At 47.6% G+C, this 24,847-nt stretch overlaps 1 protein-coding gene across 1 annotated transcript in view; it reads right to left on the bottom strand.

Moving 5' to 3' along the window:
- SMS (spermine synthase) overlaps window positions 1–24,847 on the bottom strand; it is a 63,021-nt gene that overhangs the window by 26,283 nt on the left and 11,891 nt on the right. The window contains exons 2-4 of the mRNA XM_075538812.1: window positions 10,965–11,085; window positions 7,641–7,734; window positions 6,746–6,810 (exon numbers count right to left, since the gene is read on the bottom strand). Coding sequence (XP_075394927.1) covers window positions 6,746–6,810; window positions 7,641–7,734; window positions 10,965–11,085 — 280 coding nt within the window. The remainder of the gene's footprint in view (window positions 1–6,745; window positions 6,811–7,640; window positions 7,735–10,964; window positions 11,086–24,847) is intronic.

Raw genomic sequence — 24,847 nt, 5'->3', positions numbered from 1 at the left:
AAGAAAATGTAAAACGAGTTGGAGAGAGAAAGTCAGGTGGAATCTGCCCTAAGCTTCGAATCAGCAGTGTCAGACGTGAGAATTCAGGGGCCCGAGGGGAGGGGACATGAGAGCAAGAAGTGGGGCGGGCTCAATCCGGAAATAGCTCAATCCCGCTGCCAACCTGGGTCTTTATGAGTAAGAACAGAGACAGCACCACCCTCAACTCTGGAGAAAACCAGAGTCAGGAGGGAGCATGAGAAAATCAGTCAGCAAAGGGCTCCCTGGGAAAGGACTGGAGTGGCGAGCAGGTGAGAACGGCAATGAAAGGGTTGGACTGACGGCTCTCTACAGCTGCCTCCACCTTCCTTCTGGAATTAGAGATCGAAATGGCCAAGAACGCAGTCAGAAGAGAGGACTTCCTTTGGCCGTATGTGAGGGCTTCAAACTGAGTCTTTCTCTTGATCTCGTTTATAAAAACAAAAAGTCCTGCCCATCCTACAGTCCCCCCAGTTCCTTCTGGTAACCTTTAATGGATTTTTGTCTCAGTGACCTTGCCGAATCCATGTACTGGCCAGAAACACTGGGAGGGCTGGCAGGGGTAAAGCCGGTTCCATACACAACCCTGCCATCACACCGACCTACAAGTCAATGCCTGAATACACAAAGGCTGAACAGTGTGAGGGAGGCTAGGAGCTCATCCACACATACAGGTAAGTTGAACAGAGGATACAGCACAAGTGTTTCTTCACTTTTGGTATAATGTGGTAGAACATACTGAGGACAAAACTTCACAAATGTCATCGACAAAACCGAACTACATGAGGGAATGAGTTGCTGGGGACTGGGGCTCAGGACTATAGTTTCAGGGGACAGGCATCAAGGGCACCTGGCATCCCCTAGTCCGCAAAGACAATTGGTGGGTAGCCAGTGGGGGGGTCTTTTACCCTTGGGAGCAGCCATCTAAGGTGCGACCCGTGGCTGCTCCCTATTTGGAGGAAAGAAGAGTGATGAAAATCAAAGATGCATGGATACAATGACTCCAAGGGACCACACAAACATCAGCGCCTGAAGAACTAGATGGTGCCCGGCTACCACAAGCAACTGCTCTGAAAGGGGTCACATGAGAGGGTTCTGGAGAGAGTGCGAGAATATAGCACAAAACTCAAAATCATTTTTTAAAAAAGACCAGGCTTCCTGGTTAGATAGCCTGGTTGAAACCTAAGTCTATGGATGGCCCTTTGTCACACTTCAAATCTGGAACTGGTAAAGAACTCTCCCCCATGGCTGAATTTTCCTCTAAACAATAGGCAGGTGGGAAAGATGGAAAGTAACAGTAGGGAGGGTGTGCAGAGTCAGCCAGTAGAGACCCAATAGGCAGCATTTACCCAGGGACAACGTTCAGAAAGATTAGGAAAAATGGAGGAAAGGAAAGGGGCAACCTTGGGGGGAGGGCAGCGGGGGAGTTGAATGAGTGTCGTCACCTTGAGGGGAATGCAATTAATGAGCTGAAACAAAATGTGTGTGAACTGTTAAATGGAAAACTGATCTGCTCTTTATACATGTTCACCCAATTCACAAAAGTTGTGTACACGTGTGTATGTAGACACACACGCATCCTTTTTTTTTTTACGAGTAGAATACAAAAAAAAATAACAACCGACCCCATGGCGTTAGTGTAGCTGAAAACTTATATATTTCATTGGCTCCCTCTCGCACTGCCAGTGGAGTCAATGCTATCTCAGAGCGAGCGCCTGTGGGTCTGAAAGTGAAGCTGTTTATGAGCGCCTGTGGGTCTGAAAGTGAAGCTGTTTATGGGAGTAGAAAATCCAGTCTTTCTCCAGAGGATATGCTGGTGGTTTTGAACTGCTGACCATGTGGATCTCAGCCCAACGCTTAACCACTACAGCAGCAGGGCTAAGAAGGAATACAATTCAGGCAATGCTACTGAGTTATGCGTTCATGATTTCACTGAAGAGTGGTGTTCCCCAGACAGAACAGCATTGAGCACACTAACAATGGGTCTGTGCCAAGGTATTTTCCAGTCCTCAGCCCCCTCTGCCCTTATTTTATGGGAAGGTATCAAAACTGTAGGGTGCCAACATACAGGCTGCTGGCAGTACCCACAATCTCAAGCGTAACTTATGCAGCCACACTTTTAAAACGTCAAAATCAAGTCAACCCCCATGGCTCAAGAACAGGATGCATCTTCGACTCACTCGTGGAAGTAACCCAAGGAAAACCTGACTGCGTTCCGATGTGGGTCCATTTAGCTATCCAGTAGGGACCTGTTCTAGTCAACGCCACAGTGCTGCCTGCAGATCAGGGAATCTCTTCCAGCAGGACAAGTGAAAAAAATGCAGAAGGTGGTAAGGATCAGGGTGCGCTTGTAAGGAGAGAGATAGGGGGGCCGGGTGGAGAGAGGGAACAGCCCAGTCAAGGACCCACACACACACACTGAGCTTGGGGGGGGTGACGTAGAAAACCCATCTTCAAAAAGTGGCCAAGTCTTGCACTGGGTCATGTTTGTGTCAACATTTGCTTGTGGTCCTGAGGTTCAACAGCTTTGCAGTTCTCTCATGCCCTGGAACTGCTCAAACTTAACAAGTCGAGTCATAAACATCATAGCTCTTGGCTATAAAGGTTTTCCTCTCCTGGAAAGTCCCCCAAATTAGCAAAACCTGTATTCCAGTTGCTCCCTTCAGTGATGGTGTGATTTTGGTACTTGCATCTGAGGATCTGCCTCTAAGATCAAGGGACTGGTCTTCTACCCTCTCCCCAGGAGGCCTAAGGAGGAGCCACTCCGCAGAAGCAGCCACAAATCACTGATAATCAAGAGCTAAGTGTCTAACACAGCGCCCTGCCCTGGAGGGGATGGTGATTCATCCAAAACAAAAAAGCCTACTCACAGCTTTCCGCCCGGTCCTCCTAGGATAGCGTAGACGTGCCTCTGTGAGTTTGAGACACTAATGATTTATGGGAGTAGAAAGGCTCATCTTTCTCCTGAGAAATGGCTGGTGGTTTCAAACTGCTGATCTTGACGCTAGTAGCAGCGTGGCAAACAACCCACAATTCGATCGTCGCGAGCCTGTAAGGCAGAGTAGAACTGCTCCCTGGGGTTTCCAAGGCCATGGGAGCAGAGTGTCCTGTTTTTCCTGCAGAGAGGCTGGCAGGCTTGTACTGCTGACCTTGCGATTGGTAGCCCAAAGCAGAACTCACTAGGCCATCAAGTCTCCAAAGCACTTCATGTCCATGGCCGACTGGACCCCAAGCCTTACAGTCAACCGCCAGCATGCTATTTCTATCACAGGTCTTTAAAAGTCCGCCCAAACTGGCAAACACTACCACGCTGGCCAGCCAATTAACCTCTTGGCCAGGAGAGAAATGTTCTATCTGTGGTATCACTCACACTAACTGCCACTGAGTCAAATCCAACTCCTAGCGAGGCTACAGGACAGGGTAGAACTGCCTCTGTGGGTTCCCAAGACTGAGACTCTTCACGGGAACAGAAAGGCTCGTCTTGCTCCCACAGAACAGCAGGTGCTTTGGAAATGCTGACTGGTAACTGCTACACCACCAGGTCTCTTTACGATGGTTTAGTTCCACTCTTGAAGTTAACGGTTCAGAGTGCCGACACGCTTCTTCAGCGCAGTATCTTTTACGCGGCCGCTCAGTGGGACACCCTGGACCAGTCCCCGGGATTTCTTTAGCCCCAGTCGCCCTCACCCACCTTCCCTCAATTCAGCCCTACTTGGCCTGCTCTGGGGAACACTGGCCGGGCCTCCACTTTCCTCTACGACGAACCAGGCGGCCCAGCAGGTCCACATCCTTAGAGCAGCTCTCCGGCTCACCAAGGGGAGAGTTTTGCCCACCAGCTAATGGACCCAGGTGGGGAGCCCCCAGTCGGCTTGCTGTCATTGCCTGGCACCACCCAACCCGACAAGCAAACGCCCCACACTTGTTGCGGTTGAGTGGATTCCAACTCATAGTGACCTGGTAGCACAGACGCGCCCCTGTGGGCTTCCAGAGCCGTCACCTTTACAGATGCCAACAGCCCCATCTTCCTCCTGTTGAGAGGCTGGTGTGTGCCATCACCGAATGACCTGGTGGCAGGCGGGCCCTTCCCACTGCACCACCAAGGCTGCTTGAGATCAGCCAGCAGTGTGCTGGTGGCTACCTGCCCCCAGGGTTTCTTCCAATTCCTCTCTGCCAAGGAGCCTGCATCCCACTAGCAAGTTACCTTACAATGGGGGCCTGTGGTTTTTAAAAGTTCCTGCCTGAACTCCACGTTTGAAATAGCTGTTAAGGCTAGAAAGTACGATCTGGATAAAATCCTGGACTGCCTTGCAGGCACAAGGGTGCCAGCTGATCACCAGAAAGCCTGCTCTTCAGAGGCTACGAGGAAATCAGCCAGGCACAAGGAAACGGGCTGCTTCTCTACATGCCGCGGAGATTGGCAATCTTTCTTAGCCTTACACTCGTGGGCTCCCTGCGGCTTTCTACCACCTCTGCCTACCGCACACCACAGGAAGCTGCCGGATCACCGTGCAATGGGCGGGCGTCAGTTCTGTTATAGGGGTGGGGAGATAGGCCACGTGAGACTCGGTAACAGAGGCTCTGGAAAACTAATGTAATCTCCACTCGAACCCACTACTTCCTCATGTGCGAAGGTTATTTGGCTTTCCTTTCAAGAGGGAAACAGACCAGTTTGTATCAGGACTTTAAGTTCACTAGTGAAAAAGATCGTGAAATGCAAATATTCAGAGAGGGACATGTGCCCAAGAAGGGGTCATGAAACCTGCCGATGAGCAGGCGTGTAGATTGAACAGGGGTGAACAAAATGGACTCTGGCTTCCCCAACGTTGCTGCATACGGGGGAAGATTTAGAAATCAAGGACATGCCAAATAGATCAAAATATGGAGGTGTGTGGGGGGAGGGGGCCCTGGTGATTCAAACGCAGAGCCCAGTTTGGGAACCGATGGAATAACTGAGGAGTTTGGGGCTGGGGGGCCACCTGGGTGGCCTGCTTGAGGAATTCAAGTTTCAAAACAGGTAGTCAACTCCACCAAGGTGCCTGGGAAGAGAGACCTGGCAATCTACTTCCAAAAGACCAGTCTTGAAGACAGTACTCTGCAGGCGTGGGCTCACCAAGTCCACATCCACTCAATGACAATTGATGGAAACAGTAAAGCCTTGGGTCCCACAAAGGCAGTACCGGGGTAGAAGTAGCCAGCCAGCTAGGACCCTTGCTGTGCCCCATTTTGACCCATGAAATCCGCCGGTTTTCTGGCAGAACAGGAAGGCTCTCTTATCTCCTGACAGCTGGTGCTGTTGGACGTAAGCACTGGGCTGGGAACAGCACGATCAGCGGTTAGTTCAAACCTCCCAGCTGTTCTGCAGGAGCACAGTGAGACGATCTGCCCTTGTCAGATTTACAGCCTCTCGGAAACCCTACACAGGGCAGCAGTGAGTCGCAATCCACTTGGTGACAGTAGATTTGGGGGATGGTTTGTTTCAGACCGTCGTGGGAGAAAGAGGTCGCCGGCTGTCTGCTTCTGTAACGATTTGCAACCTTATAAAGCCTCTCAGTCGTACTCTGGCCTGTGGGGTCACTGTGAGTCCGAATCAACTTGTCCAACGACAGTGGATGTGATTTGGGGAGGAGAGGCACTCTGTAGCTGGGTCATTTCCTTGCTTTGTTTGCAATACCTCAGGAGATCAAATCTTCAGCAAGGACCCTGGACTGAGCCTTTTCAGCCAGTTCTAGTTTCTACCAGGCTTTCTAGGGCCTTTGGAGATCCACATTTACTTTCATTTGGGGTGGTGGGGCCGGCCTTGCAAATTCCTGCAGTACCGCTGCCCATAAAACTCATTCTTCACTGGGCACGCCCCAGTCTCAGACCCTCTGTTCCCCCAAACCAAAAGCCCACTGTCATAAAGACACTATAGGACAAACCCCCTTGGGGATTCCGAGGCTCTAAATCTTTCCAAGAGCAAAGAACCTCATCTTTCTCTTGAGGAATGGAGAGTGAACTCAAACCCCTGATCTTGAGGTTAGCAGCTCAAGGTATAACCCATCACACCACGAGAGGCTCCTTTAAAATAGCGTTGTGCAGCCTATAACCCCAGTATAGATGGATGTAATCCCACCTGGAATTCAGGTTTCCTTTATTATGCTAATCAGGCCTACATCATTTGAGAGCTAAAATGAGCTGATGAGGCCCCGAATCAAGTAAGCCCCAGGGGAACCTACAAAGCACATAAAAATGGGCACAGAAATTGAGGAACAGACATGGAAAAGAACCAACAGAAAAAAAGTGAATCTAAAAAAATAAAAAGAAAGAAGCGAACCTTCCCCTAGGGCCAACACCCCGAATTCAGACTTCTAGGCTCCTGAAGTGGACAAGGCCGCCCATTCATCACGTTTTCTGTTACAGCCGCACTAAGAAACTAAGACACCGTGCCAGGGCTCAAGTATCCCTTTGTCTTCTGGCACCCACTGGGGAAGGTTCCCAGCTCCCCTTTGCCAGAGGAGACAGGCCTGGCCGGGTCTCGGCTTCCTCCAGCCCTCATCTCCTTTCAGCTTCACTTTGTCCAGCATTTGTGGGAATGCCGCGGCTCTCCTTTCGGCAGGAGGGGCCCAGGCGCTCAGCTCACCCTATGACTTTGATCCTCTTCATGTCTCAAGCAGACATGACTGGGGGGACAAAACTGGCTTCACCAGTGATCGACCTGGAATGAAAGGCCGTTAGGGAGTGGACTCACCGCTTCACCCTCGCAGAACTTTCCTGACTCAGTTCTTTCATTCGTTCTTCTATTTTGTTCAGAAGCTACAATTCAAAGGAAAAGACAAAACTCAGTGGGCAAGTAGAATAGGGAGAGTGGACAAATTAAAGGCATGTGGACAGAGCGGGGCCCTTCCCCGTTTCAGCGGCCCCCAGGCCTGGCATGAGTCCACATTCCCACACCAACTTCCCTCTCCTGGGTGCTGACCTTGCATTCATGCTAACCAGAAGCCAAGAGCAAGGGGGAGGGTGCTAAGGGATGGGGAGGAGAATCTTGGTCACCTGCTACAAGGAGGATGAACCAGGGGGGGGTCATTATGCATGCTAAGTGAACTCAGGTGGAGTCAAAGGGGCGGCTATTGTACAGCACCTCTCTGAGGGTCCTAGCAAGGGCAAATCCAGAGACAGAAAAGGGTGGGCAGGCGGTAATGCTTAATGGGGATGGGGTTTCAGGAAACAGTGGTGGCGCTTACACTTAATTCCTCTGCAAAGCCTCAAAAACTGGTTCAAATGATAGCATTTTTGCCATGTATATCTTGCCACAAAACGTATCGCATTCAAAAAAATAACCTTGGGTCAAGATTTTATACTCCCTCCAGGGCAATTATTCCTTAGTACTTAGGCAGAGAAGAGCAAGAAGACAGGCAGGTTTCTCAAATCAACTGAAGAACAACTCCTTCTCTCTTGAAACCCCGCACCTGGAGAGAGCACCCCTTACAACTTGTTCCCTGGGAAGTCACCCATCACGGGGAAGAACTTTAAGGGCACCCTGAAACTAAGCAGATTCTCAGTTCCTTAATAGCACGAGTAAATGAGAAAAATAAATAAATAAAAACTTTTTACAGAGCTCGAGTAAATGAAAGTGAAACACCGACCCTGTCAAGTTCTCGGTTGCCTTGTGCATCACTGTCGTAGCTCTGAATGTCCAGCAACACCAGTCCGTGGGGGTAAATTCTCAAATTGGCAAAGCTGGAAAGGAAAGCACAGTGTTTACAATTAGGAACTGCATCGCAGTGCTGAAAAACAGCAAAAAATGTATCACATCACCCCAATGAAGAAGGAAAAACAAAAGCATGGCTCTGCTTGTCCTCATATCATATTGTTAACCGTTTTGCATTCTCATTAGGACTTGGGGGGGGGGGCCACGGGCAACACCAACCATTTATGAAGATTCAGCAACACTAACATCATCAGAACAGGCCCCAAAGTGGTTGATTCAGCAATAAAATCAAAGCTGATTGGTGGTGATTCTACCAAGGGTAGTAAGCGCTGCCTTGTAAGAATGGAGGAGAGGAGAAAAGAGCAAACTGGATCTCCCAATTAACCATTAACACGCAGCTGTGGCCGGGAGAAATTCGATCAGCACCCAACAAACCATGGATGTCCAGCTGATTCTGATTCCTGGGGACCCTAAAAGGCACAGTAGAGCTGTCTCGTGAGGTTTTCAAGCATTGACTAGATGGCTGTGAACGTTTTTGAGAGAATCTTTACAAAAGCAGACTGCAGCATTCTCCAGGGTGTGGCCGGTGGGTTTGAACCACCAACCTTGTGATTGGCAGCTAGCACTTTAACCACAGAGCCACCGGGGCTCCTCCCACTTAGTGCAAGGGTCTTCCACTTCCGGCCCCACCACCTGACAGCCAAAAATGGGTCTTACATTTGTAAGAGTTGGTGGTTTTTGTTTGAAAAAGAAAGGAAGAATGAAGACCATGTAACAGCGCTCCTCACAAAAAGTGTTTTCTGGCCCCCAATTCGATAGTTCTGACCAGCTCCTTTCTGTCGGAAACAGAAGGTACTAGAGCCCAATACATGCAGGCAGTATGGGGTAGTAATAATTGTTGATGAAATGCTTCCATCATATGCATGCACTTGTATATAAGTGTATGTAAGAAGAATTATAAATTACTAATTACTACAAACAGCCCTAGTGGCACAATGGCTAAAGCACTTGGCTGGAGCTGAAAAGCTGGAAAAAGATGAGGCAGTCCTATATCTACAAAGATTTACAGTCTCAAGGACCCTAGTTCTACTCTCTTTGGGGTCGCTCTAAGTCAGAATCGACTTGATGGCAGTGGGATTTAGAAGGTGTGGTTTGAGAAATCTGTTCAGAAAAATCAGACAATATGCTTAGATTAAAAACAAAACAAAACAAACATAACCAGCTCATCATCTTCATTTTCAACCTCTAGCAAAAAACCCACCCAGAAAAAAAAAATGTATTGTCACTCAGTCAATTCCAACTCTCAGGGGCCCCCGTGTGTTAAGAGAGTGGAACTGCTCCATGGGTTTTCTTGGGTGGATCATGTTTAAGGAAAAGCCAATGGGGGAGGGGGGGGGAGGGAAGCGTATTTGAGTTAGTATGAAACATAAACCACTGGGACTTCCTTCCTTCAACCTTTAAATGGCCTAAAACACAAATTTGGGCACTAACAAATCCAATTAAGACCCCATAAATCTCAACCATTCACCACTACCAGTGGCACAAAAAATGACTTCGAATTGGGTGGTTCTAGCCAGGAAACCCCCTCCCCTGAGAGAACTGCATCACCACAGGCAATACCAGAAGGTAGGGTCCCAGTACCCACCTCAAAGTTGGCAGCCCTTAGGGAGAAAGTCAGAAAGAGAGAAAAACAAATGTTGCCCAGAGCCAAAAGAAGGGGGGGGGGGGTAGGAGAAAAAGTTGGAGCAAGGCCAAGCTACTCAGCGCCACAAAGAAGATCCTTAACCTAGAAGCCTGGTGATAAAAGGGCAGTGGGGGAGCTGGGGGGAGAAGCGGGGTTTGAGGAGCGGCACTATTGGCCACATTAACCAAACGAGGAGACCAAGGTTGAATTTTTTTTTTTAAGCTACGCATGCTCATTTTTCTACTTTCTGCTTTCAAAAGTAATTTCTGCAGAGCATTCAAATACCCCTTTCTGGAAAGAAGCCTCAGCCCTTTATAGACCTGGAATTGGTACTTCTTGTAGAGAACGTTGGTAGAGAGGCAGGCCTCAGGCCAACTACAAAGGCCTTGAGGAGATGGTAAAAGATTTAAGGTTTTCGCCTGCAGGTGGATGAGCAGCCTAACCAGGTGGCAGCAGTGACAAGCTTTAATTGGAGGGGGGATGAGAGAACACAGGTTGGTGAGGCATCAGCCTTAAGAAAAAAGTGAGATGCCTTGGAGCTAAGTAATTGCATGTATTTAGGGATTAGGGCGGTCTCCCTCACACTCCACCATTTGTACCCCTGGGGCTTCCTTCAACCCTTAAATGGCCTAAAACAAAGAGAATAATAGAAGGTGGGGATGGGGTGGGGGAGTTCCAAAAGTTTCCCTGGCTTCCCAGCATTGTCTTCTGGGCTTCTGTCAGGTGGGGGTGGGGTGGGGTGTGTGTGTGTGTGTGTGTGTGTGTGTGTGTGTGTGTGTGTGTGTGTGTGATTTTTTTTTCTCTTAATAAAGGAGAGAGGGTTATATAGAATTCAAACTGCACCCCATGAGGGGAATGAAAACTTGCAAAAATAGCCAGGCATTCACATTTTAAAATTAAACAGTGCCAACTGCTAAGATCTTAATAGTTTGTATGCTAAGCTAGTAGAGGTAGAGGAGAAAGCAAGGTGTAAGAAGCACACTAAGAGCGCCACGCACTGCCGTCTCCCCCATCTCAGAACACGTGTACTCCATCTGCAGATTGACGGCATGAAGTCTCATCTTTATTATCTTTTAAACCAACAAATGGAAAACTCACTTAGGTTCTTCTTGGATCAGCTCAGCTTCCTACTAAGATACATGCTGACTCCACAGTCCTGTTGCACGCCCCACCACCTGCAATGTGTGATGATCACCCACCCAGATGAGTGTGACTCGCAGCCTCTCCTGGTAGACTTGTTGGAAAGGCTGCCCCCTGACTGCTTCAGAAACTCCTGACCTGCAGCTCAGGATTATGTGTCTTAACCAACTGCCCCATCATTGCCTGCTGGCTCACACTACTTATCCAGCCTTCTCAGTCTCGGCCACACTGAATTATCTAGGAGAATTTGGAGAAACACCGATGCCCAAGCCCCGTGGGTGTCATAAGCTCTCCCAGGAGACTCTAATGTGCAGGTGGGTTTGCGAAGCACTGAATTCTAGCCCTCTTCTAAAAGATGTCAGGTGGGCCACCCCCTCCGTTCTCACCCACCTGGGCTCTTTCGTACATTCCCAGATCTACCCAAGGCGGACTCACCTGCCATTTTTGTTGGTGTAGGTTGCTAAGTAGCCATGGTCCTGCCAGGTGTGCACCGACTCGGTCATTCCCTGCTCTTGGAAAATGGACTGCAGGCCTTTGAGAATGGTTTCGCCATCAGCTGAAAGCAGGAGGAAGACCACAAAGATAGTCAGCGCGTACCCCATTCCAAAGGAAAGCGAAAACAAAAACCAAAAGACGAAAGCCAAAATCCATGGGGTGACGGCTGGACTTCCCGAGAGAAATCTGGACAGAGTGAGGCAGTACCCATTGTTTCTCGCCTTCATCACAGGCAACACACACTCTTAACCCTGCAAGGAAAGGCTCCAACACAGAGCATCGGGTTACCCAAGACCAGGAGCACCCACCAGAAACAGCTGCAGGCCGCCAGAGATCTGCCCACCTGGAGAAAGCGCACCATTAAATCGCCAGCAAACTCGAAAAGCAAAGACATGGCACCAAGGGCAAATCTTGTCAACGAGATTCCATTTTCAGTAACTCAATGAGGACTAGCAAGGGGCTGTCCATACGCTGTTGGCGGACATTGTAAATGACTTCACTACTTTTGATCTCGATGTTTTACAGCAAGGATGTGTATGTAGCTCGTATAATCAGGGGAAGTCTTTTCATTTATTAAATAATGTTACTTGGGAACCTATTTATAGGTGGTAGAGGCTGCGTAGCAATTCCATTTGGGACATCCTGTTTGGCATTGTGACCTCTCTGGTCCACCAGGGTAACACACACACACACACACACACACAATCCCTTTCCAAAGTAGAGCACAGTCGTCTCCGGGTAGGACTGAGGAAGGTTCTAGAAATTGCAATTACCATGGCAGGTTCATTTGAAGCCAAAACTCTCCATGTACTTTCAGCATCATGATACTTTAAGGAAAGACCACATACAATTTGTTCTTTTCCAGGTATGTCTTGTAAAGCAGCCCTTCCCTGGTACGGGTGAAGAAAAAGCAAGATACGCCCGACCCAAGTCAAACAAGGGCCTCACCTACCCCGAGACCAGAAGAACTACGCACCATTCTATTCTAATCAGGGTCACAGTAGATAGACCCTAATAGGTATGGAAGAAATTTTAGAACCAAAGCTCAAATTCCTAAACCAAAAACCACAAACACAGCAGACTCCCTGGACCAGTAGAGACTGGAGGACTCCCCAAAACTACTGCCCTGAGATACCCTTTAAGCCTTGAACTGAAAGTAACCCCACATCATCTTTTAAGCTAAATAACAGATTGGCTCACAAAATAAAGACTAAGAATCACAAAGACTGTGCTCCTTTCAAAGTAGCATCTATATGAGACCAAACCGTCAATAATTACCGGAAGCCGAAGATGGACATGTCAGGGCAGCAATGCGGGTAGACAAAGCTGGATCAAAGCCAAAACTGCTCTGCAAACCTCCCCCCAAAACACAGATTAAAAATAAAAACATGGCCAATGCAATCATTCTGTCAGTGCCCCAGTGTGGTAGCTAGCTGGTATGCCACCTGAAAATTTGTATGAAAGTGTTGGGGTGGAGTCCAACCTATCAATCAGGTCACACAGCCTCTTGGTAGGTATATATAGCCTTTTCATAAGAGAGACAGTGGGGACCCCCTCTGCTCTCTCTGTCCCTTTGCCTTAATCTTTGCTGGAATTCTGTACATTGGCCCGCTCCATGTGGGCTGTTGACCTTGACAGTGGAAGCCAACCTCTCTCTGAGCTGGTGGCGCCCGGCCATATTCCCACGGGCCTTGGAAGTGAAGGACTCAACATGCCTGTAACCTCCCTGCTTCATCATCGGCCTTAGACTATGTGTCTGAAGAGGGCTCTGCCTCGCCTGGGACCCATGGACTTCAGTTGGACTCGGCTGGGAAGCCTTCTTCATATTAAAGTTCTTTCTTATGAGTGTCACTTGGCTTTGTTTCTCTACACAACCCAGCCAGCCCAATTCACCCAGCACCCGTTTTCCGGCTGGTGCCACACGCCAAGAAAGCAGCGCCGCCTTCAAAGCATGACCAAGAAGCGACCCTGAGACTTCCTTCCACACCTTGTGCCTCCAGAGCCACAGGAAGATTCCCAGCAGCTGACTACAGTGCAGCTACAAGGATATCATGCTCAATTCCTCCCGCAAAACCGCACGTCAAAGGGAAGTGAAGGGTATTTCAGAATCAGAATCACCCTTGAGTGGACTTTTTGAAAAGATGTTTCCCAGACTTGGTACAGTAAGAATGAAAAATCAAAGCAACAACAAAAAAATCCCCAATACCAGTGGTAGACTCGAACTCACCGTGACTCTCCTGAGGGTTACTGAGAGTATAAATCTTTCTTTCCAGAAACAGACGCCTGATCTTCCTCCTGCAAAGAACTCTCAATTCTTTCTAGCTCCTAGCAAAATTGTGTCTTTGGGAAAGAATTGAGTTTGCTTGGCTCGTCTGAAATCGAAATTCAGGAAATGAAGAGGGACGGTCTGAATTATATCCCCAGAATTCGGTCATATTAAAGACCAAATTCCATTAAAAAACAACAACAGCAAAAACTATTTTGAACCTAAGAATGAACTCAAACTTGTTATGTGGCTGTCTGTCGGTGCACTGTAGTGAGATCAGCCCGCTGTGGGCAGTGACTGGCTGTAGGGGCAAGATGGTAGAGAAAACGTCGGCCCGACACATCCAAGTTCCACATTTTTACCAATAGTCCAGCAGCCCTTGCCCAAAATAAGAAAGCCACGGTGTAATTATTCAATTCCTCCTTGGCTGGAACAGATGTTCTCAGTTTGGAAAAGGGAAGAAAGCACATCCCTCTTGGTCAACAGCCTCAAGATGGAGTTGTTTGTTGTGTTCCAAACCAGAAGACAGACACCTCATGCTGCAGAAGCGAAAACTCCACGCAGGGCCTCCAGGTACGTGACCAGCCAGGCTGGGCCTTGAACTCGGGCCCTGGCCCAGGAGCTGAGTGAGGGTAAAGTGAAAACTCCACGCAGGGCCTCCAGGTACGTGACTAGCCAGGCTGGGCCTTGAACACGGGCCCTGGCCCAGGAGCTGAGTGAGGGCAACTTCTATCCCTGGGGCCCAGGGTAAGAACTATCTCTATGTCCTGCCAAGCCCAGCATGACAACCACCAGGCCCAATTAGCCCAAAGGCACCCTGTGGGCTACTGGATACCCTGGGGCTAGGTTTCCAACTGAAGAAGCAGCATCACTTCCTGCCCTCAAAATAACTGTGAAGTTTTACTTGTTTCTAAACTGTGTGTTAGCTCACACCACCGTGTGAAGACAAAATACCCTGAATTGGAATGTGTTCTGGGCTGCAGATTGTTCGTTTACCCACCCGCCGTTGTGTGTGGCCTGGCCTCTGTGGGCAATGTGAGCCTATCACACGTCTGAGGGGGATCCGGAGGAGCAGGGTGTCAGCAAAGGGGCTCAGCATGTTTGTCCACCTTCCACCCGCTCTGAAGGCTCCCACATCACTTCATGTGTGCTGTTTCCAGGGCTGGGGTTAGACTCCACTCCTCAGCATCTCCTTTCTAAAATCAGGCTGTTAACAACAGTGAAAATCCAAAGCCAACGGCCCGCACTCCACCAGGCGACAAGAGGATGCTTGCTTTGTCACCTTGACCCTCGGGGACTCAAGGAATACTTTGTGGCTCAGTGAACAATTATTTCCTTTAACTCAAAGGATTATAGTTGTGATCCGGACTTTGACTTTGCAGTTTCTAGAATCACTTCTTGGACCAGCGGTTCTCAAGTCTGCTGTTCATGAGAATGATCTTGGGGATTTTCAAAAGTCCACCCCACAGCGTAGACCAATGAAACAAAAGCAAAGGCCGGGATCCAGACATTAATATTTGTAAAAGCTCTCTGGGGAACTCCCACGTGCAGCCCAAGGTCGGTAACCACTGAGAACAGCCAACCCTACACAAAGAAAGGGGGAACCCCACCCCACTAGCGCCACATAAATTATACCCGCCACCCCAGCGTTACAGAAAATGTTCAACAAAATAGCAGGCCTGGAAAAGTCGAAAGCTGGTAGTCAGTCCACCCACACCCACTCCACTCCACTCCAGGCCTATCTAGCAAGGAACGGGCAATAGAAGCAAACAGAACGAACTTGCTCTATCAGTCTCCCTCAATATTGGTTACACCGTTGATAATCTGGGTGTGGAGCCGTCTTTCCCTCATCAAACTGCTGCCAACCATGCTTGGTATACATCTGCAGTGCCCATCCTCAAGGGAGGGGTTGGGGAGAGAGAACACAATTCGTTCAGCACTAGCACACAGTCCGCCTAGGAGTGCAAAAACGAGGCTGGCGTCAGAGCGTTCACAAATTGGAAACACGAGACAGCGATGCCACAAATGCATACAATCAGAGATATTTTGAGGATAGGGATGCTGAGAGAGATAGCCACAGCACTTCCAAGTACGAGTGGTAATGTAATGGAAACTAAGCTACCGTATACACTCATCTATAAGCCGAGTACTTCATCACATTTTTAAAAATCATTTTATTAGGGGCTCGTACAACTCTTATCACAATCCATCCATCCATCCATTGGGTCAAGCACATTTGCACATTTGTTTCCCTCATCATTCTCAAAACATTTGCTTTCTACGTGAGCCCTTGGTATCAGCTCTTTATTTTCCCCCTTCCTCCCCACTTCCCACTCCCCTGTGAACCCTTGATAATTGATAAATTAATATTTTGTCATATCTTTTTTTAAAATCATTTTATTGGGGCTCATACAACTCTTATCACAATCCACACATACATCAATTGAGTACAGCACCCCTATACATCCGTTGCCCTCATCATTCTAAAACTTCGCCTTGTGCTTGGGTTCCTGGAATCAGCTCATTTTCCTTTTTTCCCTCCCCCTCCCTCCCTTCCCATTCCCCCCTCCCTCATGAACCCTTAATAATTTTTAAATTATTATTTTATCTTACACTGCCCGGCGTCTACCTTCACCCACTTTCCTGTTGCCCATCCCCCAGAGAGTATATGTAGATCCCCAATATCGGTTCCCCTTTCTATACCCCCTTCCCTCCCGGTATCGCCACTCTAACTGTTGGTCCTGAGGGGTTCATCTGTCCAAGATTCCCTGTTTCCAGATCCCAACTGTACCACTGTGCATCCTCTGATCTAACTAGGTTTGCAAGGGAAAATTGGGATCATGATAGATGGAGGGGAGGAAGCGTTTAAGAACTAGAGGAAGGTTGTGAGTTTCATTATTGCTACACTGAACCCTGAATGACTCATCTCCTCCCCAATACCCCTCTGCAAGGGATGTCCAGTTGTCTACAGATGGGCATTGGTTCAGCACATTTTAATGCAGTTTTTGTGGTAAAATTGGGTGCCTCGGCTGATATTCGGGTTGGCTTATACTCGAGTATATACGGTAATTAATGCTATGTTTGTTGTATGAAGCCATAAAGGACCACTGAATTGGGGGGTTACCAATCAGTCTTGTTTAACTTAGCTACTCTGGGCATCCTCGTGACAACCTTGACTGGGAAAGGAACTCATTGGCATATAAGTAGTTTCACAAAAGTAGGATCTTCTAATAATAAGGCTCATGTACAATGCTGTTTGGCACAAATTCTTACATAATTCACTTCACTGAGCAGACAGGGGAGTGAAGTATTTCGCTCAAAACAGAGTGGTTGGCCTCTCCCAGGGCAAAAATGTGTCCTTTGTCCACTAAACATTGTCCCGATTTCCAGGCCACTGCCCATCTCGTATATGTTTAGTCAACTATATTCTCTGCAAAGTGAGGGGGTTAGAACCGCAGACCTGGGTTCTTGTTCCTTTGAGGTCGTTCCCTCACATTGAAGCTTATGAAAGAAAATAAGGAGGAATTTCTGTTCTCATCAAGTAGCCTGGTCACCAAGCGCTGCTGTAACCGAAATATCCCAAGTTGAGTGGTTCGAACAAACACAATTATTTTCTCCCACTTAGAAGGCTAGAAGTTCAAACCCAGGGCAATGCTCTCGCAAAAGGCTGTATCTCTGATCCTGTGGGGGGCGGTCCTTCCCTCCCTCTGGCTCTTCAGCTTGTTTCCTGGTTCCTTGGCGATCAATCTCCATGTAGCTTGGCGTCTCTCTTCTCCCATGTCTGCTTCCTTGCTTGTTTCATCTGTTTCTATGTCCAAAACACACCTTGCCTTGTTCACATACCAGAAAACCATACAGCCCCCAAATGGGATTCACAGCCTCAGACAGAGACACTGGGATGGTATAATTCATAGTTTGAGGCGACGTAATTCCATCCAGACTCCCACGCAGCTTTTTTGATGGTCAAGGCTAGACCGCCACACCTCGCCAAGGATCAACCACATTCCCCACCTGAACCTTCTGCTCTTCTCGGTGTTTCTCCCACAAGCGGCCCAGCTAGCTAAGCTCCAAGGGCTGGTTAATTATTCCCATCATTACACCACATCGGCAAGTGCTAAGGCTCATTACTAGCCCACCTCCTACTCTGGTGACTCCCTCCCCACCCCGCCCATTCCACACATTGGCAAGCAGTGTCAAAGGTCAAAGGCCTCCTTCCCACTTCATTCTCCGGCTCCACCGCCACACCCACACATTGTCCCACGTGATGCCCCGTTCAAACCATGCCTCTGGAGATTCCTCTCATCTGGGAAGTCTGACCCCTGACCTTCCCTTCCTCTTCCTTCTCCTCCCAAGGACTTGGCCTCTCTTCTTGGGAAGACAACACAGAAAGCGGCTAGCCACCGAAGAGAGCGCAAAGGGCCTGTAACAGCTATCCTTTTCCAGAACCAAAGAATGCGAAATTGGAGACTTCAGGGGCCAGGTAGGAAGGAGGAAGAAAACCTATACTCCCGGGCAGTTGAAGGTCATTCTCATAGCTGTTTTCACAAATCCATTCAGAAGCCCTGTATCTGATTGTAGTCTCGTGGTCACCCCACTCTCTATAGAAGGAATCAACATGACCAATATCCTGATTTCAGATTCATAGTCTCTAGAATTGTGAGATTATAAATGTCTGTTCCTTTAAGCCACTCAGTAGGTGACACATCATTACAGCACCCATAGATGGTTACTCTCACTCTAAGTGAGACTCCCAGAGAAGAGATTTTCTCCCCTCCACTCCACCACTCGCCGACCAAGGAAGGTGGGTGCACCCCAGACCACACAGGGCTGTGTAGGGTGGGTTTCTCTATCTGTTCCCACTGTCCCACTCTTCAGTGAGCAGAAGTGTCTGCTACACACAGGCACGGATGGCAGTGCCCTTGCCCTGGAGGTCAGCGCCCTCTTCTAAGGAAAGCAGGCTAAGCCGAGGCCTCTGGGGCTGCGTTAGCAACAAGGACCAGGGGAGCTGCCAGTTACAGCAAGGGAAAATGATGCAAACCATTTGGAGAACTAATTTTGGATGTGAGGCTTCTGATGTGGAACAGCAACCAAATTGGGGGAAATTAACTACAGACAAGGAAAAAAGCCTGGTCAGAGTTGGATTGACTGAAGTGGGTGGGATACAACACCAACACATCAGTAACACCCAAGCTTGTGCCATGCCAACGTGCATTAAGGAAAACCATACGGGAATGTTTACAACGCACGTCACAGGGAGTCTTTCTTAAAATCCCGGTTCCAGCAGAACTTGCTTAATTCTAAGTGGGTTGCTAATTATTTCTCTGACCCGCCAACCTGTCCCACAGAAAGGAAGAGCAGTTAAAGGGGCACTCCCCGCGTACACATGGGGCTGGCTCTACTGCCCCCACATGCTGGCATTGACACCCCAAACACCTACTGAGCATGGGAGGGGTCTCACCATTGTCCTCAGACCCTCCAGGAGCCAACAACACCCTTATGAAATTACAGAGTTTCTAAAAACATACGTTATGACACACCATCTTAATCCCTCTTGATCGTTTATAAATTGAACACTAATCCGAGGCTGAGCTCTTATTTGTGGTAGGATAGGCCCATTGCTCCACAACGCCAGAGATTTATAAAAGGACACAACCACGTGACCTTGGCTTTGGAGGAGCAGCATTCGGGCAGCCTTTGTAAAACACCTTAAACCCTCTTGCCCTCGCCTTCTGCCTTAAGCCGCATGGGATGAGAACCAAGATTTAGGGAGGAAAAAAAACAACAAAGAAAATGCACAGAAAGGAGAGATAGTGATAACGGCTGGACTTTCCAACCAAGGCCATTTGGCCTCCCCTCATGAGTAATCATTCAAGCTATATAGGTGTCCCATGATGTGTGGACAGAATAGGTGTAAAGAACATGTTTTAGGAGAAATGGAAGGTGTACACTTGGGCCAAGAGTTGTCACCGATCTAAGTGAATGGCCCAGATAGGTGTCTTGAATGTAGGAGATCTATGTGAACTCTCAAGGCTGGGGCCACGGAAAAGTAAGCAAGCGGGACCAACAACTCAACTGGGAAAAGTTAAGAGAAGTGACATGAACCCAGGTAGAGCAGCATGCGCCAGGAAATGGCCAAAGAACAAAGTGGAGAGAGCGTGCTCTTTGAGGTTAGAGGACAAGAGAAGACAGACCTCATTAGGCATCTGGACCTGGTAAAATACCCAGCCCTGGCTGGTAATTCAAAAGTGATGTCCAGATGGTTTTAGAATGTCCTGGAGAGAGGTAGGAGAAAAATGTAGAACAGAACTCAAAATCATAAACGAGGCCAAGCTTATTGGTCAGACAGACAGGACAGAGACACCCCAAGACTATGGCCCTTAGTCGCCCCTCCAGCAATCGAAAGGGCAGCAATTGCCCAAGGACATCAGTTAGGAAAGGAGGCATGGAGACAGGAGACACTGGAAGTGGGATAAGCAATGGTTCGAGAGGACTGCGATGGATGAGTTGAAACACAATGTGTATAAATTGCTGAATGTAAAACTAATGATGTGTCCTGTAAACCTTCACCTCCATCGCAACCCCGGTTAAAGGACCCCAGACCCCACCTACATCCACAGCCTCATCTCAGAATGGCAGGGTGAAAACAGGCAGCAGGGATTGGAGGGACAGTGAATTATTTAATGTGGCTCTTCTAGCCCCAAGACTAATACTTCCCACCAAATGACCATTTCCTTCATGAGTCTGGTAAGAAGTGGGGAAAGATACTAAGGATTGACCTGTGAGTAATTGCAAACAGGATTTCCCTGGAGTGCCATCCTGCTGTGTATAAAATGAACTCTCGGTGGAGCAGGAAGAGGGATCTCATTACCAGCAAGCGCCAGTGGGGAACCGTGGCCTCTGGACCCCAGATGCCTTCACAGTGGCCCTCCTGGCGCCAGAAGGCAGGGGGACCGTCAAAGGAGCAGCAGCAGAACCAGGAGCCAGAGCATGGTACAAAATGACGGACTTCCCTGCTCACACAGCAAGTAGAGCCGAGAGCGTTTATGGAGGCTGGCTGAATTGGGGAAGTTGGACTTGCCTTTGGGCTGACGTTGAATGGAGTAAGCTGCCTCTGGGCACTTAATTCAGGGAGCTGGATTTTCTGCCATACACTGCTTAAGCTGAATGCCTTAGGGTGGAGGCTGATGGCTGAGGGGTCTGCCCTTTGGGCGTTTAATAACAAACTGAAAAGAACGTTGCAACATCATACCCTGATGAACAGCTCAACCCTCAGCATTTCTCACTGACATAGTTTCCTTAATAACCCTTTTAACCAGCAATTTTGTCCGAGTTCTGGGTAGACCTTGCAATGGATATTCGTAGCTAGAGATCAAGTAGAGAATAGTAATTCAGACAACACCAGGATACACCAAAGTTGCTGGCACCGTCTTTGCCCAAAACATGATTGCTTTCCCAAGATTGCCACTTTGTCCTTGAAGGAGGAAGTATGAGGGGGCTTCATGGAAAAAATCCTATTATCTTGAAATTGTTTTTCCATTACTTTTTGAAATTCCTTCGCATGCTTTCCCAGCACCCCGACAATACCAGTTTCCCTTACGCTAAGCAGAAATAGAAACAACACCTCACAGGTTGTGTTTATTATCCTTGACGCTATAAAGAAATCAACTTTGAGCTTTGAGGTCAGGCTCCATGTAAATCAACTGTCTCATTTCCAAAGAGAAAACAATGTGACTATAAATTTAGTGATGTCAAAAATCCCATCTATATATGAACACCCAATTTGGAGACGGCTATGGAGGTCAGTGGGAGCCCAAAGCCCATCTGCCGAGTATCTGGTCAGACTGAGGCATTGGCAGATCCTCTCTAGCCACAGGCAAAAGTCTGCAACAGGCTTACTGTCAGACAGAGACCACTGTAATCTTGAGAATGCTGGATTGAACTCAATACTTGGCCAATTGACCTCCCTATAGACAAGACCTGAATTTGTTCTGGGTACAAGTGCCTTTCTTACTGGCTCCAAGATAGAAATTTCTTCCCTGGTTTTTTGAATCTTGTTAGGGGTCTTTTCTTCCTCACTCATTGTTTGTATTTTTGTCTTTATATTATTACTGATCCTTACCACCTTCCTTCAGTTTTTGTTTTTTATTGTGTTCGTTGGTTTTCCCAGTTTGCGAAGCACAGGAGGAATGGATGCAGAGTGATAATAACTGATGCAAGGACTTATAGGGGACACGGGGCTGGGGGGGCAGTGGGTGATGGCAAGGGGAAGGGGACTTCGGGAGTCAATAATGAAGGTGGGAGGGGGGAGGGAGCACTAGAACTGATTGTGATTTCCCAACTCATTTTAAAGGTGATTTAACCATAGGAGGGGTATGTTCTAAAATTGATGTAATGATGGTACAATTTTCCTTGATATGATTGAGCGATTGAAATATTGAATTGTACGATATGTAAATTTTATGCCAATAAAAGTGTGTTTTTAAAAATCCCATCTATTTCAGAGCTGTTCTTAAAGAGGGGTCTCCATCTTCTCTTCGCCTAGCTTTTAGCCGGGACACTTTCAACAAACTCATTATTCCAGTACTGCCCGCTTGAGAATGGGCCTCCAAGAAGATACACAGCACCAGTTGGGAGGGGGGCGGCAATAAAAAGACAAGTGAACCTCAGGAATAGTACAAAGGTGAAAGATAAAGGACACAAATCAAAACCATCCAAGCAAGGAGAGGACAGCATTGTAAGTGTGTGTACATATGCACGCATTGATAGATTTCTAGAGATGCATCTAATTACAGATGTGTATACAATCACATATTCACAGAAAACCAACTACAGAGATTTCTCAGACACAATTTGCAAGATTGCTTTTCTAGATTTAAAGATTTAGGACCTTAGCTTCTGGAGCAACTCGGTCAACTGACCTTAACACAGTTCACAAAGTTCATGTTCTACATCCCAGTGAGGGGTCTAAAACCTAATGAACAGCCGTTGAAGATACAACTATTCATTTCTCCTCATCAGAAGCAAAAGAGTAAGAAGAAAACCAGAGTCACAGAGAAAAAACTAATCTACAGGACTAATAGCCTACCTGAGGCTCAGCTTCATCTACCCTGAGACCAGAAGAACTAGATGGTGCCGGGCTACAACCAGTAGCCCTACCGACCGTGCAGCTCAGGGCCACACCACAACTGGTGCATCCCAACAGAAGGGCCAAACAACGCAGAGTAGAACAGAAATTCCTCAAAAAGGGAGGACTTCCGGAACCGGTTGAGGCTAGAGGATTCCAAGATGATCACCCTGAGATATTCCTGAAACCCCTAAGTGGAACTATCCTGAGATGGCCTTTTAAGCAAAATGACCAGACTGGCACTTGAAATAAAGATTGTTACCAGTAAGTATGGTGGTGATCTACTGAACAAAATTATGAGACTCAAAAGTCAACATTTACTCTAAAGCAAAGATGAGAGAAAGAGGAGGCGGGGAAACTAGAATGCTCGAAACAGAATACATTGGCATAGGTTCCTAGTGCCGTTAAAACATAAATCCCGAAGCAGTAGGCTAGAAGTCCAAATTCAGGACTCCAGATCTAGGGGAAGGTGTCGCTGGAGGGAAGGTCCTCAGTTCCTGCATGTGACCTGGCGGGTGACAATCCTCCCAAGCTGCACTTCCTTCTCTGGGTCCTTAGTGAGTGAGTGAGTGAGTGAGTGAGTGAGTGAGTGAGTGAGTGAGTGTGTGTGTGTGTGTGTGTGTGTCTGTCTGACTCTCTCTCTCTCTATTGGTTTCAGCCATACACAAATGTAACCCTACTAACATAACAAAATAAAAGTCTGTTTCCACTGGGATTCTGGAGAGAGAGGGGTTATGGGTATCCTGGTGGCATAGTGGTTACACGTTGGGCTGCAAACGGCAAGGTCAGCAGTTTGAAACCACCCATTTCTTGTTGGGACAAAGATGAGGATTTCTATTCCCATAAAGTTTTACCGGCTTGGGAACCCCACAGGGACACTTATACCCTGTCCTATAGGGTCGCTATTAGGGAGAATTGGCTCCGTAGCGTGCAATGGAGGGGTTATGATTTTAAAAACATTAGGGAGAAGGGGGCAATAATTCAACCTATAGCAGATGTGAAAAGATATCACCAACCAAAGAAAAGCAGGAATGAAAAAAACCCAGCAGGAATGACCTAATATTAGATCATGTAGACTTCAGAGTAGAGGAAATTACCACAGATAGAAGACATTACATAAGGGGGTAAGGTCGATCCACCAAGAAGATGTGCTACAGCGTGTGTTGTCCAGTCAACTCGTAATTCACAACAACCCTGTCGGGCAGAGTAGAACTGTCTCATAGGATTGCCTACACTGAAATCCTGCTGGGAGCAGGTGGCCAGGTCATTTGGTTTGCAATTAAGTGCTGAATTATTGTGCCATAAGGGCTCTTCAAGTAGACCTATGGCCCCCTCACCCCAGGGGGACCAACAGCAAAACTATGGGTGAAGGGAGGCAGCAAACGAATGGTTTACAATAATTTATAATTCACCCAGGGTTCATTAGGGTGGGAGGGAAAGGGAGGGGAGGGGAGGGGGGGAGGAAGGAGCTGATACCAAGAGCTCAAGTAGAAAGAAAATGTTTTGAAAATGATGTTGGCAACATATGTATAAATGTACTTGATACAATTGGTGTATACATTGTTCTAAGAGCTGTGAGAGCTCCCAATAAAATGATTTACTAAGATAAAATTTACAGATTGGGTCCTCACAGGAAAGGGGATTTCGGGAATAAGAAATGAAGGGGGGAGGGGGGAGGGGACACTAGAACAGCATGTGACTGCACAACTCATTTTATAGGCGATTGAACCATGGGGGGGGTTGCAAAATCGATATGGTAAAGATTGTACAATTCTCCTTGATATGATGAAAGGATTGAGCAATTGAATTCTATGGCGTGTAAATCATGTCAATAAAACTGGCAATAAACAAAAGCATGGGGTTCTCCTTTTCTTTATACTTACACGTAAGCTAAACATATAAACATGTAAAACAGGAAAAGCGAAATACACCCACCACTACTTGAACAGCTTCTGTAGTCTCTTCCAGTAAAGCCAGACCTCTCAAAGAGAGAAAACAAAACAAAAACATTTCATGAAATGCTTTAAAGAAAAAAAAAGTCCTATCACATTCTGACATGACACCCCAAGAAGCATAGGTTGATGTAAGTGCTGCACCTGTTCCAAATGAGACAAATTCATGTAGGGAACATCAAACATACACTTGGACAGGCCCCAACCCTCGCCCTCGAAACCTCAGATCTGGGCCACTTCGCAGCAGGGTAATTTAATTCAAAGATGATCATTAACCCGTATATAAATACTTCACCAGGATTGTTTCCCAAAATGCGTTTCCAGTCCCAGTCTGGACAGCCTCCTCTGTAGTCAAAATAATTCCCCATTTGAGACACACACGGTCACCTCCTGACCGCAAAGCGGGCAGAGAAAAAGATTGGGACTGGCTATTCACACGACAGTCTGTTTTGGCTTTTTTTTTAGCACTACAGTCTTGCTT

Source organism: Tenrec ecaudatus, chromosome X (assembly GCF_050624435.1).
Source record: "Tenrec ecaudatus isolate mTenEca1 chromosome X, mTenEca1.hap1, whole genome shotgun sequence".
NCBI classification, from domain to species: domain Eukaryota; kingdom Metazoa; phylum Chordata; class Mammalia; order Afrosoricida; family Tenrecidae; genus Tenrec; species Tenrec ecaudatus.
Note: the sequence above shows the minus strand (reverse complement) of the source record. Positions and strands in the feature narration are given on the sequence as shown.